A 14282-nucleotide genomic window follows, 5' to 3' on the forward strand; every position below is an offset into this window, starting at 1 on the left:
AAAGGGATCAACGGTAAAATAGTCAAGATCAGAAGGGAGAATACGTGGTTTTTACTTGCCGATTTCACACCTTATATTCTAGAACTAGTAAAATTAATATCACTCTTGGGGAGGGAGAAATCTCACTATGCAATCATTTAAAACACCTCCTACTGTTTTACTAACTGCAGACTGGGATACAGTAATATTATGCATTGTAGCCCACTGGATGACAGGATATTCAAATATAAAAATTTATCCTCACACAGAAGTGTAGTTGCTCATGTGAAGAATTACTCTGAGGGAGCTAAAATGCTCACCAATGAATCCAGCAATCACACTGACTTAAGGATAAAATTAAAAGATTAGGGTAGAAATAAATGTATGCACACAAACATTCTTCAAATATGGATTACTATTATTCTAAGTATGATGTTGCTGTCATATTATTTTCACCAAAATATGCAACTTAAGAAAAGGCTATTCTGATCAGTACTTGAGGTGGGAGGACTCCAAATATGCTGGCATAGGATATACTGTAGATTCAGCTGAGGGTACTTTATTCTCTCATTGCCTTATTTCTGGAGTTGATATGTGAACATCATCTCCCCCAACCCCATTAAAAATGCTATAGTGTTAAAGTATGGGCATTTATCTTTGGTCAACAATAGTGTGGATGTGTATTACCAAAGTAGTTATCAACTACATCAGACAGAAAACAATCATGATTCACAACTGGATCTGAAACCAGGCAAAAGAGATTAAGATCCTGTCAAGAATAAAACTGAAATTGATCTTATTATAACAATTATAAACATAATTATGAATTAAGAAATCTATTTTACATGAAATCCTTAGTTCAGGCACAAACATACACTATACATTATAGCAACACACATTCTATAATTATACATTTTTAAGTCCACTTAAAAGCCAAAGGAAAAACAAAGGAGAAAATAAAACAAAACGAAACAAAACAAAACACTGTTTGAATCCTTAGGGATCCAGACCAATAGAAAAGGGCAAACACTAACATATTAAATTGATCATCTAGTGATCTGGATATTGTTACTCCATATTGATAGTTTTGTTATGTTACGAAAAGATCAAGATAATTTAAATATACATATTATAGATATAAATTTCAAAAAATATATCTAGAGCTCTTAAAATTGATTCCGTATCTCCTTTGATTGGATTTTCACAATAAAAACGCTAAAGACAAAAAGTAGCTTAAACAGGATGAACAACAGTCTGTCTGAATCACTAAATTTTATTTCATAATACTAAACAGGTTAAAAAAAATCTAAGTTTTATTGTTAAATGACTAAATTATAATTTACATTTCAACTGGAATATGTTAAAGAACCTACCAAAATTACAGTTTTTTTTTTTAAGTCAAATTGGTTGTTCTTATCACCTCATCTAAAAGGAAATAGGAAAAATCAATTATCTCATCATTTCCTTCGGGGTACCCATGAAATTGTTTACTAAAATTAAGTAACTGTTAATCACACATCCATTCTCTACAACTGAAAGTAACAAATGTAAAATATGTAGGTACCTGAAGGAACTCTAGTAAAAATCTTTACATGTGGGGCTTCATTTTAGGGTTAGATTTAGAAAGGGAGAACCACACGTCAGAAAAGTTTTAATGTCAGCATAGGAAAAAGGGAACTTGAGACGATAGCAAAGGCAAGGTGTTTAGATAGGTTAAACAGGGAGCTGATTCTGGTTTGGCAAGTGTGAAGAACAGGAAAGACAGACGATTTTGGTCAGCAAATTTTATGGTAGAAGTCTAATAAATGAACGCTAAGAAATACAGAACAGGGAGTGTGCTAGAGGAAGGGAAAGAAGACGATGAGACTAATGAGGCTGTAATATACTTTAAACCCCTAAGAAAGAAGTGGAAATCATCATTAAGCAACTGAAAAGATACATCCTACCATAGAAATTTAAGATTGAGGTTGCAAAAGTGAGTGCATGAGTGTATGTGTATGTGTGTGAATGTGCACATGTCTGTTGTCAGAGATGAGTTGCAGGTAAGTAGCCAAATGTTTTTAATCCTACTTTTCCTCCTTCTGGCTATCTTTCTCTCCCCATAGAAATGAGCATAATAAATAAAAAAGTAAAATATTTTTGTATTATGACAAGCATTTGTCGTATTTCCTAAAAAGTTACGTGCACTTAAAAATTTTTTTATCCGGAACACTGAGAACACATATAATAAAATTTTTTTTGTTTCATGTATGAATCAAAAGAAAAGATACTTTAAAACTTCTGATAATTCTGATCAGCATACAAAACTGTACAACTAGCAAATCATTGTTGACAACTATGCATGCCCAAGCACATCAGGTAAACTCTGATATATCAAAAAAAAGTTTAAACAACCATTACTATGTAATGCCTATTTTTCATTCAAGTGGATACGTTAATATTTAACTCTACACATCCGTTAGTAGTTTCACATGATAGAGCACTATTATGATCTGAATTCATGGACATAGTAACAAATCTAGGGTTAATGGTTACTGTGTTCCAACTTTCACAGGATATTTAATAATTTTTAAGTTTTATTCTCAGTTATAATCAGCTAATCATGATTAGTAGTGACTTTCAAATCTACAGAAAAATTTTGCACTCATCAATAAGAGCCATACAATTCTTACTAGTAATTATTACTAGCATTTTTCCAATGTGGTCATTTAACCCTTAAGACTAGCAGAAATTTTCATTCCACATAACTATTGATGTGCTATTAAAGGAGGACTAGCACACTTTACAGATATTTTTAAGTATAAAATCTATCTCAGCTGGTTTCTTAGTGTCTGAATGTTACCTAAACATCTAAACACTATACAGTTTAGTTTTCTATTATCCTTTTAAAAGATGAAACTTAATTATATAATCTCATCATATTTAATGCTATTGAAACAGTTTTTAAATTAGAAAAAGTCGATCATCCTTTCAGTACAGACGAATAAATAAAAAAGGGGAAGAGATCAAATGGAAGTTATCAAAATTCCACTGTTTATTCCTTCCATTTTTCTGTTTTCCTTCCTTTTCAAATTTTCTTTTTTTAATGAAGCAAATTATCCTTCTCAGTATAGCACTCTTATGGCTCACAACCCTATAAAATCTCATACCATTACTTTGTTACAAAGCTTACAAAAAATAAGTACCAAAAACTAGAAGCATTAAAACAATCTTCTAAAATATATCTTCTTGCCGATGAAACTACTTATAATGGAATAAAATTTATCTGGCTACACATCTAAAAATATATATGATACTTTCAGGGGGGCCACATCTTCTCATGATACAGTTAGAAAGAGACTACACATTAACATTCACAGGGGACAAAATCACTTACATACAGTATAATTAAACCCTATTTGATTTTGAACTTTATTAATTTTGTAAAAGTGTGTGTTTTTTTTTTTAAATATCCATCAGGTTTGAAGTCTGATCCATTAGGATATAAAGTATTTCTGTTCATAAATAAGCTTCCTGATGTGTCCTACTAGTTTTGCACTTCAACTTCTATCAATTTCCCAGTTTATTGGTGTGAATACAGAAGCAAAATGCCAAAATTCAATCTCAATATTCTGAACTTAAAGGAAAAAAATGAAAACAAAAACAAAAATCAAACATCAACCCCACTAGTGAAAAACTTAGATTCTCAAGCTACCAAGCTAAGCCAGAAAGCTTCAGTCATTTGTATTGAATGAGCTAATCTTTAATTCAACCTGTATCCATCTGAGAATTTCTGAGATTGAACTAATATTTCTAAAGCTAGACATGAGTCAGTCCAAAAATAGTTCTCAAGTTGGGTAACGGCAAAAAATTTGGGTACATTCTTACTCGCCTTAAGCAAATCATATTTGATACCTGCTCATAACAATATAAACCCACCTGCCATGATGTCATCCAGCGTGTCATTGAGGGTCTGAGCAGGGCTGGCTACCATTAACCCTTGTTGTGTTTCTGTCAGAATTCCTTGCCCCAGCCCTGCCAACTGTGCTTGGCCCAGTACTGGCTGTCCAACTATCACTCCTTGCAGTTCTGTAAGATTTGCGATGGACCCTGGAGGCAAGGGACCTGCCGCCAGAGGCAAAGCTTGAGGCATCGCCAGAGGCTGGATTGGTGCAAAACCCATCTGAGCAGCAGTTTGCTGGGGTTCATCTTTAAGCAAAACAGGATCCACTTGCTGTAACCGTGCATAGTCTCCCTCAGAAAGCTGTTCTCCAACTCCAACAGGAGTTAGTAATCCCAGGTGTTGGCAAGACTGTTGCTGCTGTTGCTGAAGTTGAATTCTTTGAGCTTTAACCTCTAGATACTGCTTTTTTAGCTGCTGCTGAGTTTTCAGTTGTAACTCTCGTTCTACTTTCTGTAGTTCCTCCAAAATCTTTTGTTTCTTCTGAATTTGTTCCTCCCTTGTTTTGTTCAGCTCCTCGATCTTCTCCTTGGTAAGTTGGTCAGCATGAGCCAGTTCCAAGGACTGCAGCTGTGCATTCTTTTCTATGGCTTCTTTTATCCTCTGTTCCAGTTCTGTTAACTTTCCCTGAGCCTCTTCTACAATGCTCTCTGGAGACTGATTGGTGATGTAACCCTGTACATCCTGGCTGTTTGCTGGCAAATGGCTGCTGGACTTTTGTTTAGAAGCAGCTGTGTGAAAAAGAAACCCCCTCAGAAGTGCACATGAATGGCATCCTCATTACAGAGTTACTGTTGGGAGGTTTAGTGCCAACAGTTATGCACTAAGTAATCATATCCATAAAAGGTGAAAATGTACTGTTAAAAAGTTAAAAACAAATCCACCTTCTTTTTCACAAATATAAAATGTATGTATTTTATGTGCAAAATCTTTGTAAATTAATTTCAGAATCTTAAAAATATCACATGGCTAAAATTAGACAATAGAGGAATGCAGGTTTGTGATACCTAAGTGTGCAATTAAAGTAACATCTAAGGCTATGTGTAGATATTTTATATGGTCATAAAGATGTTAAAACTCATCATAAGAACAGAACAATAATGCTAAATTATTAGGGTGAAGAGAAAACAGACCTCTAAGTCAGGTTTTTTTCACATTTCATAGTCTGTGCCTTTTAAACACACACACATACACACAAAGAGTACCCAAACCACTAAGAAGTAACAAGAAATTAAAATCCAACTAAAATATGTCTTTGCTGGGGCCTACCATCTTCAAGACTAATAGAGGCAAGATATAAATTCACATATTCACACAGCTATCTGACCAGTAGAGAATTGGGATTCAGTTTCCCCGGAAGAAAAGATGCTGGACTATGCCATCCACTGTATCTTCTGACAGCCAGGTGAATAGACAGATCTGGCTATAGGTATAGCAATCAATTGTTTGCTATATCAATTGAAAAAGGTGCCAAGGCTCTAGGTTGATAGTAGTGACTGAAAAGAGCTGGTGAAAATACTTAGCATGCTTGTTCATAAAAGAATATATGTAGCCAAAAACCAAAAAATAAAAACTGCATTGTTTCTTCACGTAAAACTTTTTAAAAGAAAAACTGATTCAAACCGGTAGGTATAAAATGTCTGGGGACATTACTTAAGAACATGCATGGTGTAACATCCACAAGTCAAATATGGACCTCAGAATTCTAGAGAAATAAACAAGCATATCTCAAGTAACTGAATTATTGGATGAGAAAAGGTATCCCAGATGTAAAATCTATATTAAGCCAGTCATTCTAAAATAAATTTCTAATATTTGATATGTCTTGTTAATTTATGCCTTTATAACTGCAGAGATTTAAGTAAGTATTTTATAAAAATATCACTCAACTATACCAAGCTTAACATTTTACATGAATAAAAATTACTAATTATTAAAGGAAATCATCTATAATCAGAACTGCATCAAAGATGAGCATCTGAATTTCTCATGCTAAAACTTTTAATTCTAGCACAAATCAGTGTTATTAACTATTTTTTTTTTTCTCCCAATAACATGCTTTTATCATGGGTTAAACAAATTTAATAATGCCAACTTAGTAAAATTCCTTGTTTGTAGAAATGGCAATTTTTTGGTAATCTTATTTTTACCTGGACACCAAGTAAGAAACAGTCTTTAGAAGTATAACTGACCTTTATTCCTGATGGGAAGAGTGGTGGCAACATTGGCAGGTGGTTTGTCAGGCTCCTGAGGTGGAACAACCATGGGCAGTGCTTGAACCGGTACACGAGGAGCCTAAGACAAAGGACACTAAGTGACTATTAGTGTCCTACACAATCCATTAAGTAGTATGCTCTAAATAAAGAATAAATTACAGAGATTTTTTGAAAATATTTTTAATATGTCATCTGAGACAATGACATATTTACTTAAAACATGTTGGCACCAAATTGTTTACCATGACATTTTTTAGTGGGCTTTGAATTCAAGTTGCTATTGTGACCTTTAAAAGCTAAAGCATAATCATATTATCTAGGATCTGAATATTATACCAGATGTTCATTAACTGTATCGAGTACATATTTACAAACCGAACTACATATTAGAACAAAAAATAACCTAATTTAAACAGAAATTATAAATGAAAAAGTTAGGATAAAGAAGACATGCCATAAAATGCTTTAATTTTTAAAAGCTTACCCTATTTAAATCGTGGGATGGGGGAGTTAACTGAGTGACATCTGGTGGAGGGGCTGAAAGCAAGTTATTAGGATAATCCAAGAGATAGCAAACAACACTTGTATGGCCACCTTTTGCAGCTTCTATCAACATAGTTGAGCCATCCTAAAAGAGTGAATATGGAAGCGGAAAAAAAGTGAAGAAAAATAAGTTAGTTTACAGAATCACTTAGGAAGATAAAGCCAACAGGTCCCAGCCACATTAAAATCATAGGTTTGGTAAAGAACGTTTAAGTGAAAAAGGAGAAAATTTACACTTAGAATGCCATTATGAATGGAACTTGTACATGATATGTTGTAATAACGACGAAGAGAGAAATATTAATTCACAATGCCACACAAGCATTTGAGTTACATACTTTCAAACGGTGAGTAGGATCTGCCCCATGAGCCAAAAGTAGTTCCACCACTGCCAGATGACCCCCTGCACAAGCCAGGGACAGTACAGTATGGTCATTGTTAGCTGTGGTTCTATTCACATTGGCTCCTAAAACAGAAAAGGCATGGAAAATCATATTAGTAAAATGGTTTTTTTTTAAATTATGGTAAATTTAAAAATTATGAAGAGTAGAGAAAATAGTATTATGAGGCTCCACATACCCATTACCGAGCTTTAATGATTATAAACACATGGCCAATCTCATTTCACAAATATCCTACATTAATTCTCCTCTCCTATCTTGAATTATTCTAAAGTAAATAAATCCCAGACAAACATGATATAATTTGAAAAGGTTTCAGTATGTACCAGTAAAAGATACCCAAAATACCTATTACTCCTAATGTAATAACTGTATTAAAAGTAAAATATGAAGTTTTATTTGTATTTTAAGTTCTTCAGTAGAAAAGATGACTGAATAAAAATAAACTATACTGCCCTCTATGGGCTAAATATGTAGAGAACAAACACTAAATAGAACAGTACCCTTTTTTTTCCCATTAGGAAATACCTGACAAGGAAAACAGATAATTCACCCCTACTCCCAAATAGGAAGGTATCCCTAATTTATTTGTTTGTTGTTTTTGTAGAAATGGGGTCTTGCCATGTTATCTAGGCTGGTCTCAAACTCCTGGGCTCAAGTGATCCTCCTGCCTTGGCCTCCCAAAGTGCTGAAATTATAGGCATGAGCCATTGCACCTGACCTCTATCCCTAATTTGGATTACTGTGTTAAGTAACGTGGGAAATGGAAATAAAACAGCAGAAAGAAACTGAAATCGAACTCATTAAAATTAACCAATGAGAGGGGACAGCAATTATGTATATAATGCTATGCTTGAGAATACTGTTATGAATATATATCACCAGTGCATGTCAAAATGTTTAATTTCAACAGTAAGTTATTTCAAATTTTCTTTACCTATAAACAATTATAAACTTGAGATTTCTTTACTATTATTATATGAAGAAAATGGTATATTACTGCCTTTTAAAATTGTATATGACCTACACCTTTTTGTGTTTTGAGACAGGGTCTCACTCTGTCACCTTGGCTGGAGTGCAGTGGCACAATCATAGCTCACTATTACCTTGAACTCCTGAGCCCGAGTGCTTCTCCTACCTCAGCCTCCCAACTAGCTGGCACTACAGGTGCAAGCCACCATGCCTGGCTAATTTTTAAATTTTTTGTAGAGACAGAATCTCACTGTGTCGTCCAGGCCAGTCTTGAATTCCAAGACTCAAAGGATCCTCCTGACTTGGGGTCCCAAAGTGCTGAGATTATAAGGGTGAGCCACCACACCTGGCTTCCTCTTTCTTTTATCAATGCAGAATCAAAAGTAAAATCTGTAATCTCTTATACTTAAGATTATGATGAACTCTGAATGAAAAACTGTCTCAACTAGAACTTTCATAGTAAGCACGCAAGAAATAATTTAAAGAAAGTAATAATATACTTCCTTTTGTTTTATTTGGTCATTAAGGTCTTTAATATTCAAACTAAAATTTCTGATCATGAATGAAAATCCTCATGCAATTTGCTATATTTGTCACATTTCAATTGTGAACATTTTTTGTACTATATTTATAACCAGCTCCCTATATTTTATAAAAAAGGAAACATAGGACCGGGAAATGGTAGAAATGTTACTTACCACAAACTTTTTTAGTGGCAGAAACATCATAAAATTCCAGGTTTCAAGATAATACTATATTACATGAACACAGCAGAGTTTGTTACCTAAATCTTCAGTTTTGACACAGAGAAATTTCCCTTTCCTTTATACATTTCTCAAAAAGTGTGCTACTTGGTATGACAATTATTTCTAGTTTGAAGCTGGTCTGTGCATGGCAGCATGTTTATCAACTATCCATTCATTAAATGTCAGTAGCATCCATCCTTATATGACACTCTCTTGCTTCAAAAGAGCTTTATCCTTAAATCTCTAAATGAAGGCAGGCGTAGATACCTTTGAAAAAAAGACAACTGTTTTAAACAAACCTACCTTTACTAATTAAGAACTGAACAGTACAAACATGACCAGCTCTTGCAGCTTTCATTAAGGGAGTTCTTCCACCCTCAGATTCATGTTCCTGGTTCAAAAAAAAAAAAAAAAAAAAAGACTTAATTGACATTTAATCATTTAATTGCCAGTGAACAAGTATTCTTTTTCATGGAAATCAAAAGGAAAATAATTGGACTGATTTCTGAATCTAAATATTTAAATATAATGCTTTGAAGGAAATTAAGAAATACATTTTTTAATTTAAAAAAATCTCAAATTATAAACATGTTCTATAGAAATAATTTTAGTATATGTGCTGCCAAAGTGAGCACTGGAAATAATTTTAAAACTGAAGTTATAGTCACGTGATCATGATGCCCTCATCTAAATGCATCTGAGTAATCTGTCCCTATCTCTACACAATGAATTGCGGTACTTGAACATGCACGTATAGTACTCTAGCCTTCTCTGAACAATCAATATAATGAGCATTATCCTCATCCACTCCAAGTTATCTTCCTCTCATGTGTATCCCACCTCTATGAATTTCAGTAAGTATATCATTACCATCTCTTTACAGACTTCCTATTCTCTCTCGTTTCCCTTATATAAAAATGATAAACATTTCTAAAACCATCAACTCTAAGATGTTACAAGAGCTTTCTGGGTCCCAAAAGGATGGAGACTCTACTGCATACTTATGATTAATAACTAATCAAGAACACAAATGGTGAAATTTTCAATCTTAAATTTTCAATCTTAAAAAAATAAAGATTTGAGAAAAAGTATCTTTTGCATGGCATTTTTAATTTCTTTTTTTAAAAAAACCTTCACATCTGATGAACGATTTCTGATTTTTCCCTTAAGCCATTTCCTAGGTTTTTCTAATTGCCATCAACTAACCAAGTACTAAAGATTACATTGCTGTCTGTTTCAGAGCCATTGCGGCAAACATCAGGAATACAGTTCTTACGCTGAAGAAGCTCTAAGTCTAACAAGCTTGAAGCACTTACTATACATGTTCCATTCTAGTTAGTTGTGTGCTTATGTCTCCCTTGTTAGACTTAGTGCTAACATTAAGTGGCCCCAGCAATAATCTAATTCAACACTTTCTTTTCATAAACGACAAAAGAAAGGTTAAATTATAAATTATTAAGTTTATAAAACTAATTACTGAAGGGGGGCTTGTTGCTGCCTGCACATGAATTTGTCATAAACTATGAAGGAAAGAGCAAAGTTGCTTATTAATCTTAGAATCTCAGGCCCATAAATATATGGGTGCTCACATTTTAACTAAAATTGGCCTTTGGATGTCTTATTCCTATTACCCCGCAGGCTAGACTGGAAGACCACCTATTCTACCCACACACAGTTGCTTTATGCTTCCTCAGCCCTCAGGCTTCACTCATAATATTTTCTCCTATTGAAATACCTCTTTAGCCACAACACTGTCATATCTATCTGTCCAAACTTTAACTACCCCAAAATAATACATCAGATGACCGCTTTACCTTTTGAGCTTCTTTACTCTGCACTTTCACTACAACATCTTTTATAATAACCTCAGTATTTATGTCACCTATTATTTTTCCTGAAATTATAAAGTACTGAAGGGAAAAGATTATTTATTAAGTATTTATAAACTCTTCTATTATTTAATAATGTTCTGAATATTGTAGGCATAATTTATTTCCTAAGCAATACTGAAATTCCTCTAGCCACATTTGTCTTTTTATACCAAATCAGAAAAACTTCTAAAAATAGTTAAATACCTAAGGGAAAATTAATCTGCATTAATATCTGTAACACAAAAATTTCCTTTTTCTATGGAAAATGAGGGATGATGCAGTGACTAACCCTATTAAGGAAAAAAAGAATGGACACTAAACAGTGTGGGAAAAAAATGTGACTAAGTGAGAGAAAGAATGGCAAAAAAAACAAAAAAACAAAAAAACCCCATAAAACTGAAAGTAAAGAAATACCTTTTGTCTAGACTCTCCATAATTTAACATTAATTTCTTATTGTTAAATATTAAGATTTAAAAAGTAAATAGCTTACCAGATCTGCGCCTGCCTGAAGTAAGACATCTGCTACATCAGTATGACCATTTTCACAGGCATATGTTAGTGCTGTATCCCCTGTTGCTGTTGTTGCATGAACATTAGCTCCTGTAGTAGTGTCAACAAATAATACATAGACTTAAAAGAGCCGTAAGACATATAATATATGACGGAAATAAAAACTTCTTCTGGATAAGTCATATCTCCTCAAGTTAAACAAATTAAAACCTTACTCATTAAAAACAAAAACAAAAAAACCTTATTCGTTTCTAGAAACACGGAATATTGTAGGCATTAAAAAAATTACAAACAAAACTGGTTGAAATTAAAGCTGCAAATACTTCAAACAGCAGTAAGGTAAACTGCTCAGAATACATACAGAGGTATATCACACTTTTTCTTAAACTCACACATTCAGTGTATCATAGCATCATAAAAATATTTGCACATGACATTTTTAGTTAAATAAATCATGCAAAAAACTTCTCCCAAATGCAAAAATGCCTACCTGCAGCTAGTAAGTATTTAACTAACTCCAAATGACCCTCTTGAGCAGCTTCCATTAAAGGGGTAGAACACCCTAGTTCTATATCGGCTCCTGCCTTAATTAGAAAGTCTGCCACTTCCAGAAAGCCTCCACAGCAAGCCAGAGTCAAGGCAGTTTCTTGAGTTTCTTCTGTCTGTGCATTGATATTTGCTCCTAAAATAAAGATTCCAATTATTTAAAGAAAATCATTAACTTATTCCAGAGATATGAAAAACATGATTGTGTCTTAATAAACTATATCTCAAAAATGAACATTTATATTACTATGATAAATAAGAAAGTGCCTCTCTCCTAACTCCTAAGGTAGTTAAAAATAAAAATAAATAAAACTATTAAAACCACTTCCAGATTTGATGTACCACAGCTGGAGTAATATTTACTCAGCCAGAAGGTACAAGTCAGGTGATAAAATAACTCAAAAATATAAGCTACATCCTCTCATTATAGTGATTCAAAAATGATAAAGATACTGGTGATGATGACGAAGATGATAATAAAAATCTTAACATTCAATAAGCTCTTACTATTTCCCAGGCAATCAAAGCATTTTACAACTTGTTTAGGTATTATTATTATTACTATTATTAGTTCCATTTTACAGCTAAGGAAACTGAGGTTATTTAACTTATACAAGGTCACAACATTATCGTCATCAATACTACTACCATCACTATAGCTAGCACTTAACAGGCACTATATGACAAGCACTGTTCTATGAGCTTTATATATATGTATTAACTGTCACAATAACCCTACACAAGAGAAAACTGAGGCACAGAAGGTTAGAAACTTGCCTAAAGTTATAAAATTGGCAAGCAGTGGAGTTGTGATTCAATCTAAGAAGTCTGCTCCAAAACCTATGCTTTAAAAATCATAGTCAACATTACCTCTAAATAAAAACAAAAGTTTTTTTAAAAGTTTCATTCCTCTTAAATTTGTCCAGACAAAAACTTTACTACTGAAAGAAAAATAAAGTCATGCTACAAATACAGAGATGGGAGATTACTTCCAAACTGAAGATATCTTAACATAGTGAAGTAATTATTTCACTTTTCCCAAAAGAGAAGTTTATGTACTGAGCCCCTTGACAGCTTCTAATGTGAGTGCATTCTTGCACTCTCATCAAGTTAGTCTTTACTGCATGGTTTCCCATACTGTTTTATAAAACACTAGATCTATTAAATATTTATTAGTAGGTATTCTGCCCCCAAAGGAATACATTCTCTTGATCTATTACTTTTAGAAATGTTGACTCTTATATTCCCCTATTTAACTCACAGGTCTTGCCAATACCAGTTGTTTTTCACTCACATATAGCACATGATGTCTCTGAAAGTTCTATATTAAAGAAGTTTCTTTGATTTTGTTTAACACAGTATGGGAGTCATTTTCACAGTAAATACTTCATCACTGGTTAGTGTAACAGCTCATTGCAACTCTACTAGAAAGCTGAAATACTAAAATCCAATTTTATACAATTATACTCTTAGGTTTTACACATTTATACTTTAGTGTCTTGATAGATATGGTTACCTTGACCTAGAAGTAATGCCACCATTTCTTCATGTCCTTCTCGAGCTGCTTCCATCAATGGTGTATAACCTTCATCATTGACCTCTTCCAGGCTAGCTCCTCTTTCAATAAGTAAAGCCGCAAGTTCCACATGCCCACCACATGCAGCCAAAGTTAATGGTGACTCAAATGAATCAGCAGGCATGTTCACTTGGGCACCGCTGTCAAGAAGTAACCTAGCTACTTCAACATGGCCATCCTAATCATAATACAATTTAAAAAATTAAATCAGCACCATTTAAAAAATCTTGAAAAACTTGAAGCCTTTTCAATTACTATACAATGAAGTTTATCTATCTCCACTCAAATAGGAATAGATCTACATTTAACAGTTGAGTAAATCAGTATTTATTATGCACTGCCTATATTCTGTTAACATAGAAGAGGGAAATAGAGATTGAAAATATAAAATAAGTAGAAACATGATACCTTCGATCAAGAAGCTTATTTACCATTAGAAAAAAAAAAAAACAGTAAGTATGTGAAATAAGAGACTATAGTGAGACCACAGATAATATCAACACTGTATGGTACAAACTTAAATGCTAAAAGGATAAAGTTTAGAGAGGGAAAGAAGAATTTTATAAGAATCTTTAAGGATAAGCAAACTTTTGATTAGTTAGGAAAAAATGCAACCCTTTTTGTAGAAGTGGGGGAAGGATACATGCTGTGTTAGGTGAATACAATGTGTACATGGTACTTTCTGTATTGCTCATCATCCAAGTACCAGTGAAATTAAGAAAAGGGCCAGGTGTGGTGGCTCACGCCTGTAATCCCAGGACTTTGGGTGGCTGAGGCAGGAGGATTGCTTGAGCCCAGGAATTTGAGACAGGCCTGGGCAAAATGGTGAGATCCCATTTCTACAAAAAACACAAAAATTATCCAGGTGTGGTGGTATGCACTTGTCCCAGCTACTCGAGAGGCTGAGGAGGAAGGATCATTTGAGCTTAGCAAGTTGAGGCTGTAGTCAGCCACGATCATGCCACTGCACTCCAGCTTGAG

At 33.7% G+C, this 14282-nt stretch overlaps 1 protein-coding gene across 6 annotated transcripts in view; it reads right to left on the reverse strand.

The window, feature by feature from the left end:
• LOC105477311 (ankyrin repeat domain 17) overlaps positions 1-14282 on the reverse strand; it is a 182959-nt gene that overhangs the window by 60500 nt on the left and 108177 nt on the right. For 4 of the 6 annotated variants that reach the window (XM_071093496.1, XM_071093495.1, XM_071093497.1 and 1 more), the window contains exons 8-15: positions 13242-13479; positions 11670-11861; positions 11160-11269; positions 9101-9188; positions 7017-7144; positions 6620-6763; positions 6112-6214; positions 3898-4650 (exon numbers count right to left, since the gene is read on the reverse strand). In XM_071093496.1, the coding sequence (XP_070949597.1) occupies positions 3898-4650; positions 6112-6214; positions 6620-6763; positions 7017-7144; positions 9101-9188; positions 11160-11269; positions 11670-11861; positions 13242-13479 (1756 nt within the window). The remainder of the gene's footprint in view (positions 1-3897; positions 4651-6111; positions 6215-6619; positions 6764-7016; positions 7145-9100; positions 9189-11159; positions 11270-11669; positions 11862-13241; positions 13480-14282) is intronic. The other 2 variants (XM_071093500.1, XM_071093499.1) reach the window with 1 other exon arrangement.

Source organism: Macaca nemestrina, chromosome 3 (assembly GCF_043159975.1).
Source record: "Macaca nemestrina isolate mMacNem1 chromosome 3, mMacNem.hap1, whole genome shotgun sequence".
In the NCBI taxonomy this organism is placed as follows: domain Eukaryota; kingdom Metazoa; phylum Chordata; class Mammalia; order Primates; family Cercopithecidae; genus Macaca; species Macaca nemestrina.